Raw genomic sequence first — 24,868 nt, 5'->3', positions numbered from 1 at the left:
CTGGCTACAGTCATGCCATATCTCTGATCCATGTGCAATATGGTTCTGTAAGTGCTGTCCTAGCTCTCTCAGTGAACAGCTGCTGTAGTGATACTGTCACAGGGACAGGAATCAGCTCTTGGATTGGACCAGGCCACATCTCAGAGCTGTTCTCTGAGTGTTCACTTACCTTGTGTCTACATTGATGTACACAGCATCTCTGCCCCATGCTCTCTCTGCTCTGAGACCCTGAGCTTCCAGTTACCTTCCACTTTCAAACCCCACCCTGTTCCCCGGCCAACACCCCTGTCCCAGGTTTGCTCCAGTGAAGCTCAGTGCAAGCTGGGAGAACAGAACCTCATCTTCTGCTTGGGAACTCGACAGCCTTCGGGAGGCTGTTTGTTCTAAGATTGAGGTAAAAACAATAACTGCAGATGCTGGAAACCAGATTCTGGATTAGTGGTGCTGGAAGAGCACAGCAGTTCAGGCAGCATCCAAGGAGCTTCGAAATCGATGTTTCGGGCAAAAGCCCTTCATCAGGAATAAAAGGCTTTTGCCCGAAACGTTGATTTTGAAGCTCATTGGATACTGCCTGAACTGCTGAGCTGTTCTAAGATTGAGTTCAATAACTTGAGGTTTTCACCACTTTCCCCTATTCCCTTACACCAGGCTTTTGTCTGCTATTATTAGCCACTAATGGAACAAAGAAGAACAGAGATCAGTACAGAACAGGAACAGGCCCTTCTGCCCTCCAAGGGTGTGCTGTCACATTTTGCCTTCCTGTCCTAAAACTGCCTTCCCTTCCAGGATCCGTATCCCTCTGTTCTCCTCCTATTCGTGTGTTTCCCTATTCCAGGTGCTTCTTGAATGCTGCTCCTGTGTCTGCTCCCACTCCCTCCTCTGGCATCGTGTTCCAGGCACTCTCCACCCTTTGTATGAAAAACCTGCCTCACACATCTCTTTTAAACTTCCCCCAGCACCTTGAACCTGTGTCCCCTGGTAACTGACCCCTCCATCCTGGGAAAAAGCCTCATACTTCCCACTCTATCCACGCCATTCACAATTGTACAAACTTCTATCAGGTCACCCCTCAACCTCCTGTGTTCCAGTGAAAACAAACCCAGTCTATCCAACCTTTCTTCAAAACTAACCTCCCCCGTACTAGATGGCATCCCAGTAAACCTTTTCTGTCCCTCTCCAAAGCATCCACATGTTTCTGGGAGTGTGGTGACCAGAACTGTACACAATGTTCCAAGTGTGGTCTAACTAAAGTTCTGTCAAGCTGCAGCATAACGTGCCAATCCTTATACTTCACGCCCCTTCTAATGAAGGCAGGCATGCCATTGGCCTTTTTTACTGCTGTGTCTACCTGAAATCTTTTTGGGCTCTATCATTTTCTTTATTATTTTCTCCTTACTCCTCTCACCGTAGCTTCTGCATAAAAAAAACATTTCCTAGCTACCATCAGTTCTAAGGAAGGAGCAGTAGACCTGAAATGTTAACTCTTATTTCTCTCCACAGAGGTTGCCAGACCAGCTGAATTTTCCAGCTATTTTTGTTTTTGTTTCCGCTCTACCCTACCCTACCCTACCCTTCCCTACCCTTCCCTGCCTTGCCTTGCCATAGAGTCATAGAAGCATAGAGCACAGAAACAGACCTTTCAGTGCAACTTTCCCAAACCGGTCAGGTATCCTAAACTGACCTAGTCCCATTTGGCACCATTCAGCCATTTCCCCCTAAACGCTCCCCCCCCAAATGCTCCCTATTCACATACCTATCTAGATGCCTTTTAAATGCTGTAATTGTACCCACCTTCACTACTTCCTCTGGCAGCTCATTCCATACACTCACCACCCTCTGTATGAAAATTATACCCCTTAGGTTCCTTTAAATCTTTCCTCTCTCACCTCAAACCTATGCCGTTTGGTTTTGGACTCCCTCACTCTCGGGAAAAAGATCTTGACTATTTCACCCTATCCATGCCCCTCATGATTTTATAAACATCTGTAAGGTCACCCCTCAACTTCTGACAATTCAGGGAAATATATCCCAGCCTATTCAGTCTTTCCATAAAGCTCAGACCCTCCAATCCAGGCAACATGCTAGCTCCCCAGGATCGTAATGTTAAGCATATAAGTCCTGCCCTGATTTGCCTTGTCAAAATGCAACGTCTCACCTGAAATTAAACCCCATCTGCCATTCCTGTTGAATCAGGATCCCGTTGTACTCTGTGATTACCTTCTTTACTGTCCACTACACCACCATTTTCAATGTCATCTTTGATGAAATGACCAGGAAGGTTGACAAGGGCAGGGTGGTAGATGTGGTCTGGTATGGATTTCAGTAAGGTCTTTGATAAGGTTGCACATGGTGGGCTGCCCTCCTGATTTCCCTCAATTACACGGCTACTGATTTTCACTCGATCTCTGCTGTCTGTAACTTGCCATTTGTCTCCTTGTTTTTCTTCACCAGAGCCTCCATTTCTTTCAACAGCCAGCATTCCCTAAACCTACTGGCCATGTTCTTCACACTAACAGGAACGTACTGCCTCATTTATTTATCAAGGCCTACCACCTTCCAACTGCCCCTTTGCCTGACAGTAGCTTTTCTCAATCGACTTTTGAATGTTCTTGCCCAATACTGTCAAAATGGTCTTTACTCCAATTTGGAGCTTCAGCGTTTAGATCAGGTTTATCCTTTCCATAACTACTTTAAAACTAATGAAATTATGGTCGCTGGCCTGAAAGTGTTCCCCCAGTGACACCTCAGTCACCTGCCCTGCCTTATTTCCCAAAATGTGGAGGAGTTGGTGGAGCTTCTCAATTTCCCGCTGGGTCTGGCAGAGAGAGGGGTCTATAATCCAATCCCAATCAGATGATCGTTTCTTTTTTATTTCTCAGTTGCACCTGAATAACTTCGCTGGATGTACTCCCAGGAATATCTTCCCAAAGTACAGCTGTAATGTTATCTTTAATCAAAAGCGCCAATCCCTCCTTCTCTGGAACATTAAGCTGCCAGTCGTATGCATCCCTGAGCCATGACTCTGTAATTGCTGTGATATCCCAGTCCCATGTTCACACCATGCCCCGAGTTCAGATGCCTTGCCTCTCAGGCATCTTTCATGGAAATAAATGCAGCCTAATTTACCAGTTTTACTTCATTCTCTGCCTTGCTCTTGACCACCACTCCCCACCTCTTCCTCCACTATATTGATGACTGCACTGGTGCCACCTCGTGCTGCCGCGAGGTGATTGAGCAATTCATCAACTTCACCAACACATTCCACCCTGACCTTAAATTTACCTGGACCATCTCTGACACCTCTCTCCCCTTCCTGGACCTCTCCATCTCCATTAATGATGACTGACTTGACACTGACATTTTTTACAAACCCACCGACTCCCACAGCTACCTGGATTACACCTCTTCCCACCCTACCTCTTGCAAAAATGCCATCCCATATTCCCAATTCCTCCGCCTCCGCCGGATCTGCTCCCAGGAGGACCAGTTCCACCACAAAACACACCAGATGGCCTCCTTCTTTAGAGAGGGCAATTTCCCTTCCCACGTGGTTAAAGATGCCCTCCAACGCATCTCGTCTGCATCCCGCACCTCCGCCCTCAGACCCCACCCCTCCAACCGTAACAAGGACAGAATGCCCCTGGTGCTCACCTTCCACCCTACCAACCTTCGCATAAACCAAATCATCCGCCGACATTTCCGCCACCTCCAAAAAGACCCCACCACTAGGGATATATTTCCCTCCCCACCCCTTTCCGCCTTCCGCAAAGACCGATCCCTCCGCGACTACCTGGTCAGGTCCACGCCCCCAAATAACCCACCCTCCCATCCTGGCACTTTCCCCTGCCACCGCAGAAACTGTAAAACCTGTGCCCACACCTCCTCCCTCACCTCTATCCAAGGCCCTAAAGGAGCCTTCCACATCCATCAAAGTTTTACCTGCACATCCACCAATATCATTTATTGTATCCATTGTTCCCGATGTAGTCTCCTCTACATTGGGGAGACTGGGCGCCTCCTAGCAGAGCGCTTTAAGGAACATCTCCGGGACACCCGCACCAATCAACCACACCGCCCCGTGGCCCAACATTTCAACTCCCCCTCCCACTCTGCCGAGGACATGGAGGTCCTGGGACTCCTTCACCGCCGCTCCCTCACCACCAGACGCCTGGAGGAAGAACGCCTCATCTTCCGCCTCGGAACACTTCAACCCCAGGGCATCAATGTGTGCTTCAACAGCTTCCTCATTTCCCCTTCCCCCACCTCACCCTTGTTCCAAACTTCCAGCTCAGCACTGTCTCCTTGACTTGTCCGGACTTGTCCGACCTGCCTATCTCCTTTTCCACCTATCCACTCCACCCTCTCCTCCTTGACCTATCACCTTCATCCCCTCCCCCACTCACCCATTGTACTCTATGCTACTCTCTCCCCACCCCCACCCTCCTCTAGCTTATCTCTCCACGCTTCAGGCTCACTGCCTTTATTCCTGATGAAGGGCTTTTGCCCGAAATGTCGATTTCGAAGCTACTTGGATGCTGCCTGAACTGCTGTGCTCTTCCAGCACCACTAATCCAGAATCCATTGACTAATTGTCTTGCACCTCTTCTGAACTGTAGCAGCCTCAGACTGATCTCTGTTCTCACTATCTCTTGGCAACCTCTCCCCCTTACTAGTTTAAAGCCTCTCCAGTAGCACTAACAAATCTTCATGCCAGAGTATTAGTCCCTTTCTAATTCATATGCAACCCATCCTTCTTGTGTAGGCCACTTCTACCCCAGAAGAATTTCCAATGATCCAAAAATGCAAATTCTTGCCCCTTGCACCAGTTCGTCGGCCATGCACTCAACTGCTCTATCCTCCTATCCCTACTCTCACTCGCCCATAGCATCATGGAGTAATGCAGATTTTACTATCCCTGAGAACCTACATTTTAACCTCCTGCTTAATTTCCTATATTCATGCTTCAGAACCTCATCCCCATCTCTTATTTTGTTGTTGGACTAATGTGCCCAATGACCCCCTGCAGATTCCACACTCCTTTGATAATATTCTGCACCTTCTCAGAGAAATCCTTGATCCTGGCACCAGGGAGGCAACACACCAATCTGATTTCTCACTGTCGGCTACAGAAACATCTGTCTGTGCCTTTGACTGGAGAGTCTCCTATCATAATCGATCACTTGGAACCTGACGGACTCCTTGTTACATTACAGCCAATCTCATTACCAAAAACTTGGCAGTTCGTGCTATATTCCCCTGAGACTCCAACACTCCCTACGTTTCCAAAACAGCATACTTGTTAGAAATGGGAATAGCCACAGGAGACTCCTGCATTACCTGCCTACCTCTCATACCCTCCCTGGAGTTAACCCATCTACCTAACTGTATCTGTGTCTTTTCTCCCCTTCTATAACTACCATCCATTACACTCCCTAGTTCCTGTTAATTCATTACTGTCTCTAACTGCCACTCCAATCAATCCATGTAATTTGATAGGATTCGCAACCAAAGACACTTCCTACAGACATAATTATCAGTAACATTGAAATTCTCCCGAATGTCTCACATCTGACAGAAAGAGCACATCACTCTACTGAAGGCCATTTCTGGACCTTAATCTACAGACCCAGAAAGTAGCACAGTCTTACTTCTCTAAAGACACTGCTCTAGGATAACTTAATACCTTTGTTTTGTACATTTAAAAAGTTAATCAAGAGACAATCTCAGTAACACATGAAAGAACCCTCACCCTACTGTCTATAATAGATTTACAGAATTTCTTCTTTTCAACCTATGTTTCTACCTTCTTTAGTGTCATCTGCAAATTTAGTGAGAGTGCCTCTGTCTCTGTGTCCAAGATGTTAATCTCAATTGTAAACTGTTGGAGCTGAAGGATTGAATCCTATGGCACACCACTAATTAAATCTTAGTAACCAAAGACCCATTTCTCCTGTCTGCCTTCTGCTTTCTCACTTCACCTAATGCAGGGACTGCACTTCGAAAGTTTGTGATTTCAAATAAATCTGGTGGACTATAACATGGTGTCGTGTGACTTCTGACCTTGCTTTCTGTTGGTTAACCAGGTTAATATAAAACCACTAATCCTGTGTGATCTAGTGTTCCAATGTTTTATGAGGCACCTTATTAAATACCTTGCAGTACTGGAGACAAGATGGTGGCACTTAAATTGTTGGGGTGGAGAAGGTCATTGACCTTCCTACAGCACTGCATTTCCTGCAAAGGCTGAGAGTGCACTGACTGGGTGGAAACCAGGATCTGGGCTAGCAGTGTCTCCATTACCAGTCACTCATTCACCCCATAGTGAGGCATCAACTTCCCCTTCTCTGCTAGGTCCGGGGCAACTCTGAGTTCCAGGTGCTCCACAGCCTTTAGAGATCGTGCAGTGCCAGGGATGATGGAACTATCTCAGGATATCTCCGGAGTGGCGAGTATTTCCAACTACAGCAGTGGTAGAATTGGGCTTACATAAATGAGGGGCAATAGGGCAGGGCAGGCTGTTAATGAAGCAGCTTTGTGGTGTTGGTCATGAAGGAATTCACTCGGCCTCCTTGAGAGAAAATCCCCACAATGTTGGATCAAAATGACACTTCGCCACAAAGTGACAAGGGGGGGCAAGGAGAGGTAGAGATTAGAGATTGAGATTAGTGAGAGAAGTTTGATTAGTCTGGTTCATGTTAGCATAAGTAGGGAAAATGTGTTGGGTAGACTAGAGGTTGTTAAGGTGGACGAATCCCCAGGACCGGATGGGATCAATCCCAGGTTGCTGAGGGAGGCAAGAGAGGAAAGAGATGGGGCCCTGACAGATATCTTTGTGGCATCCTTAAACACAGGTGAGGTACCAGAGGACTGGAAGGTTGCTCATGTTGTCCCCCTGTACAAGAAGGATAGTAGGGATATTCCAGGTAACTACAGACTAGTAACGTTGGTGGTGGGGAAGTTGCTGGAGAAGGTACTGAGGGATAGGATCTATTTATATTTAGAAAAGAATGTGCTTATCAGTGATAGGCAACATGGTTTTGTATGGGGGAGATCATGCCTTACCAACTTAATAAAGTTCTTCGTGGAAGTGACCAAGTTGTTAGGTGAATGAAGGGTTGTTGAGGTCATAAACATGGACTTTAGTAAGGCGTTTGATAAGGTTCCCCATGGTAGACTAATGGAGAAAGTGAAGTCACATGGTGTGCAGGGTGTTCTAGCTAGATGGATAAAGAACTGGTTGAGCAACAGGAGACAGAGAGTAGTAGTTGAAGGGAGTTTCTTGAAATGGAGAAAGGTGACCAGTGGTGTTCCACAGGGGTCAGTGTTGGGGCCACTGTTGTTTGTGATATACATAAATGATCTGGAAGAGGGCACTGTTGGTATGATCAGCAAGTTTGCAGATGACATGAAGATTGGTGGAGTAGCAGAAAGCATAAGGAACTGTCAGAGAATACAGGAGGATATAGATAGACTGGAGAGTTGGGTGGAAAAGTGGCAGATGGAGTTCAATCCAGGCAAATGTGAGGCGATGCATTTAGGCAAGACTAATTCTAGAGTGAATTATACAATGAATGGAAGAGCCTTGGGAAAAGTTGATGAGCAGAGAGATCTGGGAGTGCAAGTCCATTGTATCCTGAAGGTTGCTGCACAGGTGGATAGAGTGGTCAAGAAGGCATATGGTATGCTTGCCTTCATCGGACGGGGTATTGAGTATAAGAGCTGGCAAGTCATGTTAAAATTGTACAAGACATTGGTTCAGCCACATTTAGAATACTGTGTACAGTTCTGGTCGCCACATTACCAAAAGGATGTGGATGCTTTGGAGAGGGTGCAGAGAAGGTTTACGAGGATGTTGCCTGATATGGAAGGTGCTAGCTATGAAGAGAGGTTGAGTAGGTTAGGTTTGTTTTCATTAGAAAAAAGGAGATTGAGGGGGGACCTGACTATGGGTTACAAAATCATGAAGGGTATAGACAGGGTGGATAGAGAGAAGCTTTTTCCCAGGGTGAAGGATTCAATAACGAGAGGTCATGCTTTCAAGGTGAGAGGTGGAAAGTTTAAGGGGGATACACGCGGCAAGTACTTTACACAGAGGGTGGTAGGTGTCTGAAATGCGTTGCCAACAGAGATAGTAGAGGCAGGCACGGTAGATTCATTTAAGATGCGTCTGGACAGATGCACGAGTAGGTGGGGAGCAGAGGGATACAGATGGTTAGGAATTGGGCGACAGGTTTAGACAGTACATTTGGATCAGATCAGGCTTGGAGGGCCGAAGGGCCTGTTCATAGGCTGTAAAGTTCTTTGTTCTTTGTTCTAGAGTGAGATGACTTGGAGAGGAAGTAGCATAAGATGCAGAAAGGAAGATTGGGAGGTGAGGAAATGTCAGGATAGAGAGATGCTGAGGATGGAGTAAACAGAAGGCAGAATTAGGAAATGGGTGGGTGGAAAGTGGGAGAAAGGTACCAGACAGAAATCTCCGAGAATTTCCCACTCCCACTTCTGACCCTGGGGTCCATCATTGACAGCACTAAACCCAGGGTCTGTCACTCCCACTTCTGACCCTGGGTCTGTACACTCGTATCATTTAAGTCTTGTGACAGAAAAGATGGTTTGCAAAAAGGGGTTTTGGAATGGGGGAAGACAGATTTTACTAAAATAAAGCAGATCCAGCCAAAGTAGACTTGGAACAGTGATCTCTAGTAAATCTGCAACAGATCTCTAGTAAACCTGCTCACTCTCTTGGCGGAGCAGGTCACGGCTGTCTGATGGTGTTTATTTTAAGTCACGGTATAGTCCAGTTATTGTTTTTTTTAACGGTTAAAATTTAAAGTTTTTTAAACGCCTAGTGGACCCGGAAGCTGGTGTCGCGCTAGCTTACCTGGGAAGGTTTTTTTCTTATAAAAGCGCGCAGGCGAGGAACCCGAGGCACTACAGGGGTAGAGCCTCCCACCCACCCTCCTCCTCTAACCTAATAATAAGACCCATTGTGACAAGCAGGTAAGTGCTGCATTTTGCTTGTTTGTTTCTTTAGATCCAGTTTTCTTTTTAAAGTTTACCTTTTAGAGGGATGGCAGCGAAGGCAGTGCAATATTCCTCCTGCAAGATGTTTGAGGTGAGGGAAGCCATTAGCGTTCCTGCTGATTACACTTGCGGGAAGTGCACCCATCTCCAGCTCCTCCAAGACTGTGTTAGGGAACTGGAGCTGGAGTTGGATGAACTACGGATCATTCGGGAGGCAGAGGTGGTCATAGATCAGAGCTTTAGGGAAGTAGTTACTCCGAAAGTTATAGAGAGATGGATGACAGTGAGGGGGACTGGGAGGAAGCAGCCAGTGCAGGGACCCCCTGCGGTCGTTCCCCTCAATAACAAGTATACCGTTTTGGATACTTGTGGGGGGGGGATGACTTACCAGGGGTAAGTAACGGGGCTCAGGCCTCTGGCACGGAGCCTGTCCCCGTTGCTCAGAAGGGAAGGGTGGAGAAAGGTAGAGCGATCGTTATTGGGGACTCAATAGTGAGGGGCACAGATAGGCGGTTTTGCGGGGGTGACAGAGACTCACGATTGGTATGTTGCCTCCCAGGTGCAAGGGTACGTGATGTCTCTGATCGTGTTCTCCGGGTCCTTAAGAGGGAGGGGAAGCAGCCCCAGGTCGTGGTCCACATTGACACCAATGACATAGGTAGGAAGAGGGGTGAGGATGTTAGGCAGACTTTCAGGGAGCTAGGTTGGAAGCTCAGAGTTAGAACGAACAGAGTTGTTGTCTCTGGTCTGTTACCCGTGCCACGTGATAGAGAGTCGAGGAATAGGGAGAGAGAACAGTTAAACGCGTGGTTACAGGGATGGTGCAGGAGGGAGGGATTCCAGTTTCTGGACAACTGGGGTTCTTTCTGGGGAAGGTGGGACCTCTATAAACAGGATGGTCTCCACCTGAACCTGAGGGGCACCAGCATCCTTGGGGGGAGGTTTGCTAGTGCTCTTTGGGAGGGTTTAAACTAACTCTGCAGGGGCATGGGAACCCAGACTGTAGCTTTAGGGTACAGGACCTTGAGTGTAGGGAGGTTAGGAACAAGGCATCGATCTCAAAGGAGGGTGCCTGTAAACAGGAAGGTGGCTTGAAGTGTGTATACTTCAATGCCAGAAGTATAAGAAATAAGGTAAGTGAACTTGCAGCGTGGGCTGGTACCTGGGACTTCGATGTTGTGGCTATTACAGAGACATGGGTAGAACAGGGACAGGATTGGCTATTGCAGGTTCCAGGGTTTAAATGTTTTAGTAGGGTCAGAGGTGGGGGTAAAAGAGGGGGAGGTGTGGCATTGCTTGTCAAGGATAGTATTATAGCGGTGGAAAGGACGATGGAGGAAGACTTGCCATCTGAGGTAGTTTGGGCTGAGGTTAGAATTAGGAAAGGTGAGGTCACCCTGTTAGGAGTTTTCTACAGGCCTCCTAATAGTCCGAGAGACGTAGAGGAAAGTATTGCAAGGATGATTCAGGAGAAGAGTGAAAGTAGTAGGGTGGTTGTTATGGGGGACTTTAACTTTCCAGATATTGACTGGGAAAGCTATAGCTCGAATTCGTTAAATGGGTCGGTGTTTGTCCAATGTGTGCAGGAGGGTTTCCTGACACAATATGTAGACAGGTCAACAAGAGGTGAAGCCATACTGGATTTGGTTCTAGGTAATGAACCAGGCCAGGTGTTAGACTTGGAGGTAGGTGAGCACTTCGGGGACAGTGACCACAACTCGGTGACTTTTACTCTAGTGATGGAGAGGGATAAGTGTGCACTGCAGGGCAACAGTTAAAGCTGGGGGCAGGGAAATTATGATGCGGTGAGGCATGACTTAGGATGTGTGGATTGGAAAAATAGGCTTCAAGGGAAGGACACAAATGATATGTGGATCTTGTTCAAGGAGCAGCTAATGGGTGTCCTTGATAAGTATGTACCTGTCAGGCAGGGAGGAAAGGGTCTTGTGAGGGAGCCGTGATTTAATAAGGAATTGGAATCCCTTGTGAAAGGGAAGAGGGCGGCCTATGTAAAGATGAGGCGTGAAGGTTCAGTTGGGGCGATTGAGAGTTATAAGGTAGCCAGGAAGGATCTAAAGAGAGAGCTAAGAGCAGTAAGGAGGGGACATGAAAAGTCCTTGGTTGGTAGGATTAGGGAAAACCCTAAGGCTTTCTATAGGTATGTCAGGAATAAAAGGATGACTAGAGTAGGTATCGGTCCAGTCAAGGATTGTAGTGGGAAGTTGTGCGTGGAGGCAGAGGAGATTGGAGAGACACTAAATCAATACTTTTCATCAGTATTCACTCAGGAACAGGACATTGTTGCTGATGTGAATATTGAGTCACAAGTGATTAGAATGGATGGCTTTGAGGTATGTAGGGAAGAGGTCCGGGGAATACTGGAAAGGGTGAAAATAGATAAGTCCCCTGGGCCTGATGGCATTTATCCTAGGATCCTCTGGGAAGCTAGGGAGGAGATAGCGGAGCCATTGGCCTTGATTTTTATGTTATCGTTGTGTACAGGAATAGTGCCAGAAGACTGGAGGATAGTGAATGTGGTCCCCTTGTTCAAGAAGGGGAGCAGGGATAGCCCGAGTAACTATAGGCCGGTGAGTCTCACTTCTGTTGTGGGCAAAGTCTTAGAGAGAATTGTAAGGGATAGGATTTATGAACATTTGGACAGGAATAATGTGATCAAGGATAGTCAGCATGGTTTTGTGAAGGGCAGGTCGTGCCTCACAAACCTTATTGAGTTCTTTGAGAAGGTGACCAAGGAAGTGGACAAGGGTAAAGCAGTAGATGTGGTGTATATGGATTTTAGCAAGGCGTTCGATAAGGTACTGCTACTGCAAAAGCTAGGCTACTGCAAAAATTAGGGAGGTATGGCATTGAGGGTGCATTAGAGGTTTGGATTAGGAATTGGCTGGCTGTAAGGAGACAGAGGGTAGTAGTTGATGGTAAAGGTTCATCTTGGAGTGCAGTTACTAGCGGTGTTCCACAAAGATCTGTTTTGGGACCATTGCTGTTTGTCATTTTTATAAATGACCTGGAGGAGGGGCTTGAATGCTGGGTGAGCAAGTTTGTGGATGATACGAAAGTTGGTGGAGTGGTGGACAGCGAAGGTCACTGCCTTTATTCCTGATGAAGGGCTTTTGCCCGAAACGTTGATTTCGCTGCTCGTTGGATGCTGCCTGAACTGCTGTGCTCTTCCAGCACCACTAATCCAGTATTTGGTTTTCAGCATCTGCAGTCATTATTTTTACCTTGTTGATTTTAACCCTACTGCGAATCCTCTTGCAAGGATGCCTGCCTTGAAGAAGTTTTCCTCCTCTCTCTACAAGAATCTCAGGGAGTCCCTCTCCCACTGCAACTCCCAGGTCATTTCCTCTGCTCTCTATGCTACTCTCTCCCCACCCCCACCCTCCTCAAGCTTATCTCTCCATGCTGCAGGCTCACTGCCTTTATTCCTGATGAAGGGCTTTTGCCCGAAACGTTGATTTCGCTGCTTGTTGGATGCTGCCTGAACTGCTGTGCTCTTCCAGCACCACTAATCCAGCGAAGAAGGATGTGGCAGGTTACAGCGGGATATAGATAAGTTGCAGAGCTGGGCAGAAAGGTGGCAAATGGAGTTCAATGTCGCTAAGTGTGAAGTCATTCACTTTGGTAGGAGTAACAAGAAGATGGATTACTGGGCTAATGGTAGGCTACTTGGTAGTGTGGATGAGCAGAGGGATCTTGGTGTCCATGTACACAGATCTCTGAAAGTTGCCACCCAGGTAAATAGTGTGGTGAAGAAGGCATATGGTGTACTGGGCTTTATTGGTAGAGGAATTGAGTTCCGGAGACCTGAGGTCATGTTGCAGTTGTATAAGACTCTGGTGCGGCCTTATCTGGAGTATTGTGTGCAGTTTTGGTCGCCATGCTATAGGAAGGATGTGGAGGCATTGGAACGGGTGCAGAGGCGGTTTACCAGGATGTTGCCTGGTATGGTAGGAAGATCGTATGAGGAAAGGCTGAGGCACTTGGGGCTGTTTTCATTGGAGAAAAGGTTTAGGGGAGATTTGATAGAGGTGTACAAAATGATTAGGGGTTTAGATAGGGTTGACAGTGAGAACCTTTTTCTGCGTATGGAGTCAGCTGTTCCTAGGGGACACAGCTTTAAATTAAGGGGAGGTTGGTATAGGACAGATGTTAGGGGTAGGTTCTTCACTCAGCGAGTCGTAAGTTCATGGAATGCCCTGCCAGTCTCAGTGGTGGACTCTCCCTCTTTATGGTCATTCCAGCGGGCATTGGATAGGCATATGGAGGTTATTGGGCTAGTGTAGGTTAGGTAGGCTTCGGTTGGCGCAACATCGAGGGCCAAAGGGCCTGTACTGCGCTGTATTTTTCTATGTTCTATGTTCTATGTAGAATGGGGCAGTGGGGTGACCATCAAAAGGGAATGGGGAGAGTCTAAGCTCAGCATGTTATCTTTAGGGTAACATGTAGGAGAAACAGGCCTAGAGATCACTGAATTTCTAGGAATGTTCAGGACTGGATCAGAAAGAAAACAGAGGCTTTTAGCAGGAGAAAGAGAGCAAATCGACAAAGGTTCTTTTGGAGTATAGAAAATGCAGGGTGATCTTAAGAAAGATGTCATATCCAGAGTAAACAGAAAACATTGCAGCACAGGAACAGGCCCTTCAGCCCTCCAAGCCTGCACCAATCCACACCCTCTATCTAAACCTGTCTCCTATTTTCTAAGGGTCTGTATCCCTCTGCTCCCTGCCCATTCATGTATCTGTCTAGATACATCTTAAATGACGCTATCGTGCCCACATCTACCACCTCCACTGGCAATACCTTCCAGGCCCCCATCACCCTCTTCCAAGCATATCTCCCTTAAACTTCTCCCCTCTCACTTTGAGCTTGTGACCCCTAGTAACTGAGGCCCCCACTCTGGGGAAAAAGCTTCTTGCTATCCACCCTGGCTATACCTTGCATGATTTCGTGGACCTTAATCAGGACCCCCTCACCCTCCATTTTTCTAATGAAAATAATCTGAATCTACTCAACCTCTTCTCATAGCTAGCGCCCTCCATACCAGGCAACATCCTGATGAACCTCCTCTGTACCCTCTCCAAACATCCACATCCTTTTGGTAATGTGGCAAACAGAACTGTGTGCAGTATTCCAAATGTGGCCTAACCAAAGTCTTCTACAACTATAACATGACCTGCCAACTCTTGTACTCAATACTCTGTCCGATGAAGGAAAGCATGCCATATGCCTTCTTGACCACCTTGAGGGTACAATGGATCTGAACACCCAGATTTCTCTGTACATTAGTTTTCCCAAGGATTTTTCCATTTACTGTATGGTTTATTCTTGAATTGAATCTTTCAAAATGCATTACCTCGCATTTGTCTGGATTGAACTCCATCTTCCATTTCTCCGCCCAACTCTCCAGTCTGTCTATATTCTGCTGTATCCTCTGACAGTCCCCTTCACTATCTGCTACTCCACCAATCTTCGTGTTATCTGCAAACTTGCTAAAGAGGCAACCTCCACTTTCCTCTAAATAATTTCTGTATATCACAAACAACAGTGGTCCCAGTACGGATCCCTGTGGGACATCACTGGGCACAGTTCGACATTTTGGGACTAGGATTTTATGGCCATAATGGAGATGTGGGTTTCACAGGGGCAGGAATGGTCGCTAGATGTTCCAGAGTTTAGAACGTTTAAAATGAACAGGGAGGGTGCAAAAAGTAGAGTGCATCACAGCTACAGAAACAAAGGTTGTTGAGGAAGGTTTGTCTACTGAGTCAGTATGGGTGGAAGTTAGGAACAGTAAAGGAACAGCCACCTCATTGGGGATTTTCTACAGACCAATAGCAGTAGGGAGATTGAAGAACTCATAGACCAGCAGATTTTGGAAAAATGCAGATGTAGCAGGGTTGTTGTTACGGGTGATTTCAACTTTCCCAATATCGACTGGAACGTTGTTAGTGCAGATGGTTTGGATGGAGCTGTTTTTGTCAGGTGTGTTCAGGAGGGTTTCCTTACTCAGTATGTCAACAGGCCGATGAGGGGAGAGGCCATTTTGGATTTGGTGCTCGGCAATGAACCAGGACAGGTAACAGATCTCTCAGTGGTAGAACACTTTGGTGACAATGACCATAACTGCCTCACATTTACCATAGCCTTGGAAAGGGAAAGGAGCAGTTACCAAAGGAAGATATTTAACTGGGGAAAAGGAATTATGACGCTATCAGACAGGAGTTGGGAAGCACAGATTGGGAGCAATTGTTCCACAGAAAGGGCACAACAGATATGTGGAGACTGTTTCAGGAGCGTTGTTGTGAGTGATGCATAAATTTGTTCCTCTGAGACAGGTGAGAAGGGGTAAGATTAAGGAGCCTTGGATGACGAGAACAGAGAAGCTTCTCATCAAAAGGAAGAAGGCAGCTTATGTAAGGTGGAAAGATCTAGCACAGCTTTAGAGGATTACAGGCTTACTAGAAAGGAGCTCAGAAGTGGACTAAGGAGCCAGAGGGGGCACGAGAAAGGCTTGGCAGGAAGGTTTAGGGAGAACCTAAAGGCATTTTACTCATACGTGAGGAATAAGAGAATGGTCAGGGAGAAGGTAGGACTAGTCAGAGATAGTGTAGGGAACTTGTGTGTAGAGTCTGAGCAGATAGGGGACGCTCTAAATGAGCTTTTTGCTTCGGTTTTCACTTGGACCTTGTTGTGAATGAGAACTTGAGGAGCTGAGAAACAGGCTTGAACAGATCGAGATTGATGAAGTTTATGTGCTTAAAATTTTGGCAAACATTAAGATTGATAAGTCCCCAGGGCCAGACCTGATTTAACAAGGTAAAAACAATGACTGCAGATGCAGACCTGATTTATCCTAGGCTGCTCCAGGAAGTGAGAAAGGAGGTTGCTAAGCCGCTGGTGAAGGTCTTTGTCTCCTCATTCTCCACGGGAGACGAACCGGAGGATTGGAGGGAGGTGAAAGTTGTTCCTATTTTCAAGAAGGGGAATAGGGAAATCCCTGGCAATTATAGACCAGTCAGTCTTGCGTCTGTGGTCAGCAAGGTTTTGGAAAGAATTCTGAGGGATAGGACTTAAGACTATTTGGAAAAGCATGGCATGATTAAAGGCAGTCAGCATGGCTTTGTGAGGGGCAGGTCATGCCTCACAAATCTTATTGAGTTCTTTGAGGAGGTGACGACAGGTTAAGGGTCGAGCAGTGGATGTGGTGTATAGGGACTTCAGCAAGACATTTGATAGGGTTCCTAGGAGAAAGTGAGGACTGCAGATACTGGAGACCAGACTTGAAAAATGTGGTGCTGGCAAAACATAGCAGGTCAGGCAGCATCCGAGGAGCAGGAGAATCGACGTTTTGGGCATAAGCCCTTCTTCAGGAATTTGATAGGGTTCCCCATGGTAGGCTTATTCATAAAGTCAGGCGGTATGGGATACAGGGAGATTTGGCTATCTGGATTCAGAATTGGCTGGCTGACTGAAGGCAGAGAGTGGTTGTAGATGGAAAGTATTCTGCCTGGAGGTCAGTGTTGAGTGATGTCCCACAGGGCTCTGTTTTTGAGCCTTTGTCCTTTGTAGTTTTTATAAATGACTTGGATGAAGAGGTTGAGGGGTGGGTTAGTAAATTTGCAGATGACACAAAGGTTGGAGGTGTCGTCGATAGTATCGAGGGCTGTTGCAGGCTGCAGTGTGACATAGACAGGATGCAGAGCTGGGCTGAGAAATGGCAGATGGAGTTCAACCTGGATAAATGTGAAGTGATGCATTTTGGAAGGTCGAAGTCGAATGCTGAATATAGGATTAAAGACAGGATTCTTGGCAGTGTGGAGGAACAGAAGGATCTTGGTGTGCAAGTACATAGATCCCTCAAAATTGCCACCCAAGTGGACAGGGTTGTTAAGAAAGCATACGGTGTTTTGGTTTTCATTAACAGGGGGGATCGAGTTTAAGAGCCGCAAGGTTTTGCTGCAGTACTACAAGTCCCTGGTGAAACCACACTTGGAATATTGTGTTCAGTTCTGGTCGCTCTACTATAGGAAAAATACAGAGGCTTTGGAGAGGGTGCAAAGAAGGTTTACCAGGATGCTGCCTGGACTGGAGGGCTTGCCTTATGAAGAAAGGTTGATGAAGCTCAGACTTTTCTCTCTGGAGAGAAGGAGGAAGAGAGGTGACCTGATCGAGGTGTACAAAATAATGAGAGGCTTGGATAGAGTCAATAGCCAGAAACTTTTCCCCAGGGCAGGATTGACTGGTACGAGGGGTCATAGTTTTAAGATATAAGGAGAAAGGTATAGAAGAGACATCAGAGGAAGCTTCTTTATGCAGAGAGTTGTGAATGTATGGAATGTGTTGCCAGCTGTGGTGGTGGAAGTGAAGTCATTGGGGACATTTAAGCGACTGCTGGACATGCGAATGGATATCAGTGAGTTGAGGGGTGCGTAGGTTAGGTTATTTTATTTTAGATTAGGAATAATCCTCAGCACAACATTGTGGACTGAAGGGCCTGTTCTGTGCTGTACCTTTCCACGTTCTATGTTCTATTTTGAGAAACTCCCTTCCACTACTACTCTGTCTCCTGTTGCCCAGTCAGTTCTTTATCCATCTAGCTAGTACAACCTGGACCCCATGCGACTTCACTTTCTCCATAAGCCTACCATGGGGAATCTTATCAGACGCTTTACTGAAGTCCATGTAAATGACATCTACAGCCCTTCCCTCATCAATCACTTTGCCACTTCCTCAAAGAATTCTATTAAGTTGGTAAGACATGACCTTCCCTGTACAAGACCATGCTGTGTATCACTGATTACACTATTTTCTTCCAAATGTAAATAGATTCTTTTCCTCAGTATCTTCTCCAGTGACTTTCCTACCACTGGCGTCAGGCTCTCCAGTCTATAATTATCTGGATTATCCTCGCTACCCTTCTTAAACAAGGGAACAACATTAGCAATTCTCCAGTCCTCCGGGACATCACCCGTGTTCAAGGAAGTATATAGTTTGGGGAATTTGGCAGCAGAGTGGAAACTCAATACAGAGGGGAATAGGTTTTTTTTTGTAGTTTGTGAGGTCTTTTTACAAGATAAATTGTAGTTCAGGATCATGTCCCAGCACAAGAGAAAGAGTGACATCACAGGAAAACTGTGTTCAGTGATTGGGAATAGCTACTAATTTGACAATCTGTGTAAAGCTACTTTCAGATTGAAGGTGTATAGGGGAAATATTTACAGGTTACAAACTAAAAGTGCAATAGGAATCTAACAGTAGGGTAGAAATTATTATGAAACCGGCTGATGCGTGTGTTTAGGCTTCAAAATGTGGGATAGTGTTAAGTCATGGTAGGAACTTTGGTAGGAAGAATACCGATTATACTGTTTTCTAAATGGGGAAAGGCTTCAGTGGAGCTGAAATGCGCATCAGCCATGATTGAATGGCGGAGTGGACTCGATGGGCCGAATGGCCTTACTTCCACTCCTATGTCTTATGGTCTTATGGTCTTTGGAAATCTGAAGCACAAAGGGACTTGAGAGTCCTAGCTCAGGATTCTCTGTACGTTAACAAGCAGGTTCGGAGGGGGGTTGGCAGTGGAACCCACTGCCACAGACGTATGTAGAAGCCAAGTCATTGAGTGGATTTAAGAAAGAGATAAATAGGTGTAAATTGTTTAGTGGGGGTTTGTGTGTGGAATGAACTTCCTGAGGGAGTGGTGGATGTGGGCACAATTACAACATTTAAAAGCCATTCCGATAAATACATGAATAAGGTTTAGAGGGATATGGGCCAGGAGCAGGCAGGTAGGGTTAGTTTAGTTTGGAATTATGTTCAGAATGGACTGATAGGCCCGAAGAGTCTGTTTCTGTGCTGCACAACACTATAACAAGATACTTTTCGGTTATCTTTGTGCCACCCTGAAATTTAGCAACCATGTACTTCATTCCTTCGTCTGAGTCATTTGTATAAATTATAAGAAATTGAAGCACCTGAACTGATCCCTGTATCACATCATTTATCTCTTTGTGCCAATCAGGAACATGTCCCATTTTTGCCTCCCCTCCATTTCCTGTAAGCCAGCAAATCTTCAATCCATCCTAATGTGTTATCCCTAATGCCATGAGGTATCTTTTGTTTAGTTTTAGTAAACTTTGACTCACAAAATACCACTGGATAACGTGGAGCCGGTTCTGAAGACCAAGTAGATTTTTGACAGTGCCCCTGTGTCGTCAGCAACATGGTATATGGTCATGAAATGATACAGTGTCCTTCTTTGCTGTCTGTTGTGCATTATTGTTATAAACAAGCAAGACAAAATGACAAAAGTGTCAATCCATCAAAGATTGAGGTCCCAAATGACTGGCTCATCACCAGAAGTGGCTTCTGCTTGGGTATGGTTGCAGGATAGGAGACCCAGTAGTTTCTGTATGGTGAAGTGAGCTTCTGGGTGACTGAAGGCCCCATTTCATAGATGTTTGCAAGTGTGACGTGAAGGCCCTAGCCGGTGATTACTGCTGTCTGAAGGCACCCCGCCTGAAATGGAATGTTGGCTGTTGAGTGCGTGTTGCTGGAAAAGCACAGCAGGTCAGGCAGCATCTGAGGAGCAGGAGAATCAACATTTTGGGCATAAGCCCTTCATCAGGAATGAGACTTGTGGGCCGGGGGCTGAGAAATAAATAGGAGGGGGGTGAAGTCGGTGGAAGGGAGCTGAGAAAGTGATAGGTGGATGAAGGTGAGGGAGAAGGTGACAGGTCAGAGGAGGGGGGAGTGGAATGGATAGCTGGGAAAGACGATGGACAGGTCAGGAGAGTGGTGTCAAGTTGGAGGCTTGGGACCGAGATAATGTGAGGGGAGGGGGAATGAGGAAGCTGTTGAAATCCACATTGATCCCGTGTGGTTGCAGAGTCCCAAGGCGGAATGTGAGGCGTTCTTCTTCCAGGCGTCGAGTGGTAATGGTTTGATGGTGGATGAGGCCTAGGACCTGCATGTCTTTGACAGAGTGGGAGGGGGAGTTGAAATGTTCAGCCACGGGGCAGTGGGATCGGTGGGTGTGGGTGTCCCAGAGATGTTCTCTGAAACAATCCGCAAGAAGGCGTCTGTCTCCCAGATGTAGAGGAGACCACACCGGGTGCAATGGATGCAGTAGGTGACATTGGTAGAGATACAGGAAAATTTCTGTCAAATGTGGAAGAATCTTTTGGGGCCTTGGGCAGAGGTGAGGAGGGAGGTGTGGGCGCAGGTTTTGCAATTCCTGATGTGGCAGGGGAAGGTACCAGGAGTTGGGGAGTGGGGGGCGTGGACCTGACGAGGGAGTCATGGAGGGAATAGTCTTTCTGGAGCACTGATCGGGGTGGGGAGGGAAATATATCCCTGTGGGGTCTGTTTGGAGGTGGCAGAAATGTTGGAGAATGATGAGATGTATGTGAAGGATGGTGGGGTGGAAGGTGAGGACGGGGATGGGGTTTGGTCCTTGTTGCATTGGGAGGGGTGGAGTTCAAGGGCAGTGGTGCGTGAAGTGGAGGAGATGCGCTGGAGGGCATCATTGACCACGTGGGAAGAGAAATTGTGATCTTGAAAGAAGGAGGCCTTCTGGGATTTTCTAAGATGGAATTGGTCATCCTAGGATTGGATGCGGCTGAGGCAGAGGATTTGGGAATAAGGGATGGCATTTTTACAGGAGGAAGGGTGAGAGGAGGTGTAGTCTGGTAGCTGTGGGAATTGTTGGGTTTGTAGTAGATGTCTATGATTAGTCCGTCGCCAGAGATGGAGATGGAAAGGTCCAGGAAGGGGAGGGAGGTGTCCGAAATGGTCCAGGTGAATATGAGGTTGGGTTGGAAGGTGTTGGTAAAGTTGATAAACTGTTCCACCTCCTCGTGGGAGCATGAGGTAGCCCTGATACAGTCATCGATGTAGCGGAGGAAAAGGTGGGAGCTGGTGTTGGTGTAACTGTGGAAGATGGGCTGTTCCATGTACCCGATGAAGAGGCAGGCACAGCTGGGGCCCATGGGGTGCCCATGGCTACCTCTTTGGTCTGGAGGAAGTGGAAGGATTGGAAAGAGAAGTTGTTGAGGGTGAGGCCTGATCCCACATGGACTGTTTGCTGCTTGTCCATCATATTTCTAAGATGGAATATGCTAACATGGAATTTGTGAGTAGATTTACCAGTGAAAGTTATCATATGCAAGCTTCTCCAGCAATGTAGATATTTCAGAATATTTCCTCAACTGACCAATGGAACAAGATGGATTTTCCCATGGACTCAAGGGTCCTGCCTTTGGGATAAACTAGGAGTCCCAATGCCATGAGACAGGTTCTGCACGTTTTAGGCAGACTCTTGATTGACTGTTCCTGAAGTCAGTGTCCAATTCTATAAATCTAGTGGGTTCTCAGTGCTCCTCCAATGGAAGTATTGAGGGTGGCTTGAAGCGCACGGTGAAGTTTTAATATGGAGATATCCACTGAGGAATTGGGCAGTCCACTAATGGTGTCAACCGCTGCCAGGAGATCACTAAAGAGGGGGCATTTCAAGTAGAGTAATTGGGAGCTGTTTTACAGGGTTCACCCAGTTGCTTCTCACCTTTTGGACCTAGCCACAGCAGAGGTCCACTCTGCTGTCTAAAAGTAATGAACAGGTCAGACAATAGACTTAGCCTGCCATCATAACCTCCACCAAACCTGCCTCACCTTCTCAGTAAATACTGCCTAACTTGTTTTAAAAATGCATGAACATTGAGAATGGATCCAGATACTGGTGTACTGGGCTTATCTCTCTCCTTGTATTTAACAGGAATTGGTGTGCCTATGTAGTTACACGGGTGGTATCCTGCATCATTGAAGATGGTGTAGCAACGTTCGTCAAACCTGAGTATCAGCCCTGTGGATGGGGCCCACTACAATGCCCACGGACAGTGATGTGAGTATTTACGGTCCTAGTGCCCATGTACAGTACTGGCATAAACCTACAGCAATTCCTCGGGTACTGTCCTAGGCCCAACCATCTTTAGCTGCTTCATCAATGACCTTCCCTCCATTGTAAGGTCAGAAATGGACATATTTGCTAATGATTGCACAATGGTCAGCACCATTCACAACTCCTCAGATACTGATGCAGTCCATGTCGAAATGTTGATAAGTGGCGAGTAATATTGTTATCACACAGATGCCAGACAATGACCATCGCCAACAAGAAAGAATCTGACTGTCATCCCTTGACATTCAATGACATTACCATCACTGCACCCTACACTACCAACATCCGGATGTGGGGTGGGGGGTTAGCATTGACCAAAACTGAACTGGACTACTCATATAACTACTGTGACTACAACAGCAGGTCAGAAGCTAGGAATCTTAAACAGGAAAACTCACCTCCTGACTCCCCAAAGCCATCAACAAGGCACAAGTCAGGAGGGTGATGGAATACTCCCCACTTGCCTGGATGGGGGCAGCTCCAACAACACTCAGGAAGCTTGACACCGTCCAGGACAAAGTAGCCCGCATGATTGGCACTATATCTAGGGTAGCAGAAATGTGAGATTACTAACAGCTAGTTCCCCTCCAAGCCACTCGCCATCCTGACTTGGAAATACATCACCCGTCCCTTCACTGTCACTGGGTCAAAATCCTAGAATTCCCTCCCTAACAACACTGTGGGTCTACCCAAAGCTCGTGGACTGCAGTGGCTCAAGGAGACAGTTCACCACCACCTTCACAAGGGAAATTAGGGCTGGGCTATAAAGGTGAATTTTGATGGGATTTCTTGCAGGGGTTGATTGAAGTTTGTTTGTAGGCAAAGGGTTTTCTCAAAAATGAGATAGCTAGAGTTCAAGGTCTATATGTTCCTGTGAGGGTGAAGGGCAAGGTTGGTAGGAATAGGGAACCCTGGCTGACAAGAGATATTGAAGTTTTGACCAGAAAAAAGGAAGCATGGCTCAGGTCCAGGTCCCTGGGATCAAAGGAATCCCTGGAGGTATACAGGAGGTTACTGAAGAAGGAAATCAGGAGGGTGAAAAAGGGGCACGAGGTAGCCTTGGCTGAGAAGGTTAGGGTGAATTGAAAGAGGTTCTTTAAGTATATTAAAGGAAAAAGAATAGGACGCCCTGAAGGACCAAAGTGGACATGTATGTTTAGAACTGCAGGAGATGGGTGAATATTTCTCCTCCGTGTTTACTGTGGAGAAAGACATGAAGACCTGGGGGGAGTTAGTGGTGATATCTTGGGGACAGTCCATATCATAGGAGAGGAGGTGTTGGACATATTAGAATGTATGAAGGTGGATAAATCTCCTGGTCCTGACCAGATATATCCAAGGACACTGCAAGAGGCTAGAGAAGAAATTGCAGTGGCCCTGGCTGATATCTTTATATCGTTGTTAACCACAGGTGAGGTCCCGGAAAACTGGAGGATAGTGAATGTGCCATTATTCAACAAGAGCTGTAAAGAAAAGCCTGTGAACAATAAACCATAAACCTAACACTTCTGTGGTCAGTAGGTTACTTGAGAATATTCTGAGGGATAAGATACAACATGAATTTGGAAAGATAAAGTTTTATTAGGAGCAGTCAGCATGGCTTTGTGCATGGGGTATCATGCCTCAGAAGCTTATTAGGGTTATTTGATGAAATGACCAGGAAAATTGAAGAGGGCAAGACGATAGACATAGTCTGTATGGATTTCTGTAAGACCTTTGATAAAATTCCACATGGTAGGCTACTCTGAAAGGTTAGGGGCAGCTGGCAAATGGGATACACAATTGGCTTGATGGTAGGAAGCAGAGAGTAATAGTGGGAGGATGCTTGTCGGACTGGAGGCCTGTGATTAGTGGAGTGCCTCAGGGGTTGGTGCTGGCCCAGAGCTGGTTGTTATCTATATCAATGATTAATAAGTTTATTGATGACACTAAAATAGGCGGTATTGTGGACAGTGAGGAACGTTATCAGAATTTGCAGCAGGACCTTGATCAGCTGGGGAAGTGGGCCAAGAAATGGAGTTTAATATAGATAAGTGTTAGCTCTTGCATTTTGGAAAATCAAATCTAGATATGAATGACATGTTAAATGGTAGGGCCTTCAGGAGTGTCGTGGAACAGAACGACCTTGGATTTCAGGTACGTGGTTCTTTGAAAGTGGAGTCCCAGGTAGACAGGGCAGTGAAGAAGGATTTTGGCACACTGGCCTTCATCAGTCAGGCAATTGAGTATAGGAGTTGGGAAATTATGTTGCAGTTATACATGATGTTGGTGAGAATACAGTTGGAGCATTGTGTTCAGTTTTGGTCACCTTGCCATAGGAAGGATGTTATCAAACTGGAAACTGTGCAGAAGAAAATGACAAGAATTTTGCCAGGACTCAAGGATCTGAATAATAAGGAGCGGTTGGACAAGCTAGGACCTTTTGTCTTTAGAGCGTAGGAGACTGAGGGGGGATCTTACAGAAATGTGTAATATCATGAGAGGCTTGGGTAGGATGAATGCACTCAGCCTTTTTCCCAGGGTTGGGGAATCGAGGACTCGAGGGCATCAGTTTAAGGTTAGAGGGGAAAGAATAAAAGGTTATCTGAGGAGCAACTTTTTACACAGAGGGTGGTACGCATATGGAATGAGCTGCCAGCGGAAGTTGTTGAATCGGGTACATTAATAACATTTAAAAGGCATTTGAACAAATACATGGATAGGAAAGGATACGGGCCAGGGAAATGCGGTTAGCGTAGATGGACATTTTGGTTGGCATGGACCAGTTTGGGCTAAAGGGCCCATCTCTGTGCTGTAGGACCCTGACTATGACTTTATGTCACAGTCCTCTCATTGAGGCTGAACCTCCATTTTATAAAGGTTCTTCATTGTTTC

The 24,868-nt window shown here is 46.5% G+C and overlaps 1 protein-coding gene across 1 annotated transcript in view; it reads left to right on the top strand.

Annotated features, from left to right (window-relative positions):
- emilin1b (elastin microfibril interfacer 1b) overlaps positions 1–24,868 on the top strand; it is a 185,761-nt gene that overhangs the window by 3,081 nt on the left and 157,812 nt on the right. Inside the window, exon 2 of the mRNA XM_072580165.1 lies at positions 21,812–21,937. Coding sequence (XP_072436266.1) covers positions 21,812–21,937 — 126 coding nt within the window. The remainder of the gene's footprint in view (positions 1–21,811; positions 21,938–24,868) is intronic.

Source organism: Chiloscyllium punctatum, chromosome 11, assembly GCF_047496795.1.
Source record: "Chiloscyllium punctatum isolate Juve2018m chromosome 11, sChiPun1.3, whole genome shotgun sequence".
NCBI lineage: Eukaryota > Metazoa > Chordata > Chondrichthyes > Orectolobiformes > Hemiscylliidae > Chiloscyllium > Chiloscyllium punctatum.
The sequence above is the reverse complement of the archived record's forward strand: the minus strand, read 5'-3'. Positions and strand labels throughout refer to the sequence as shown.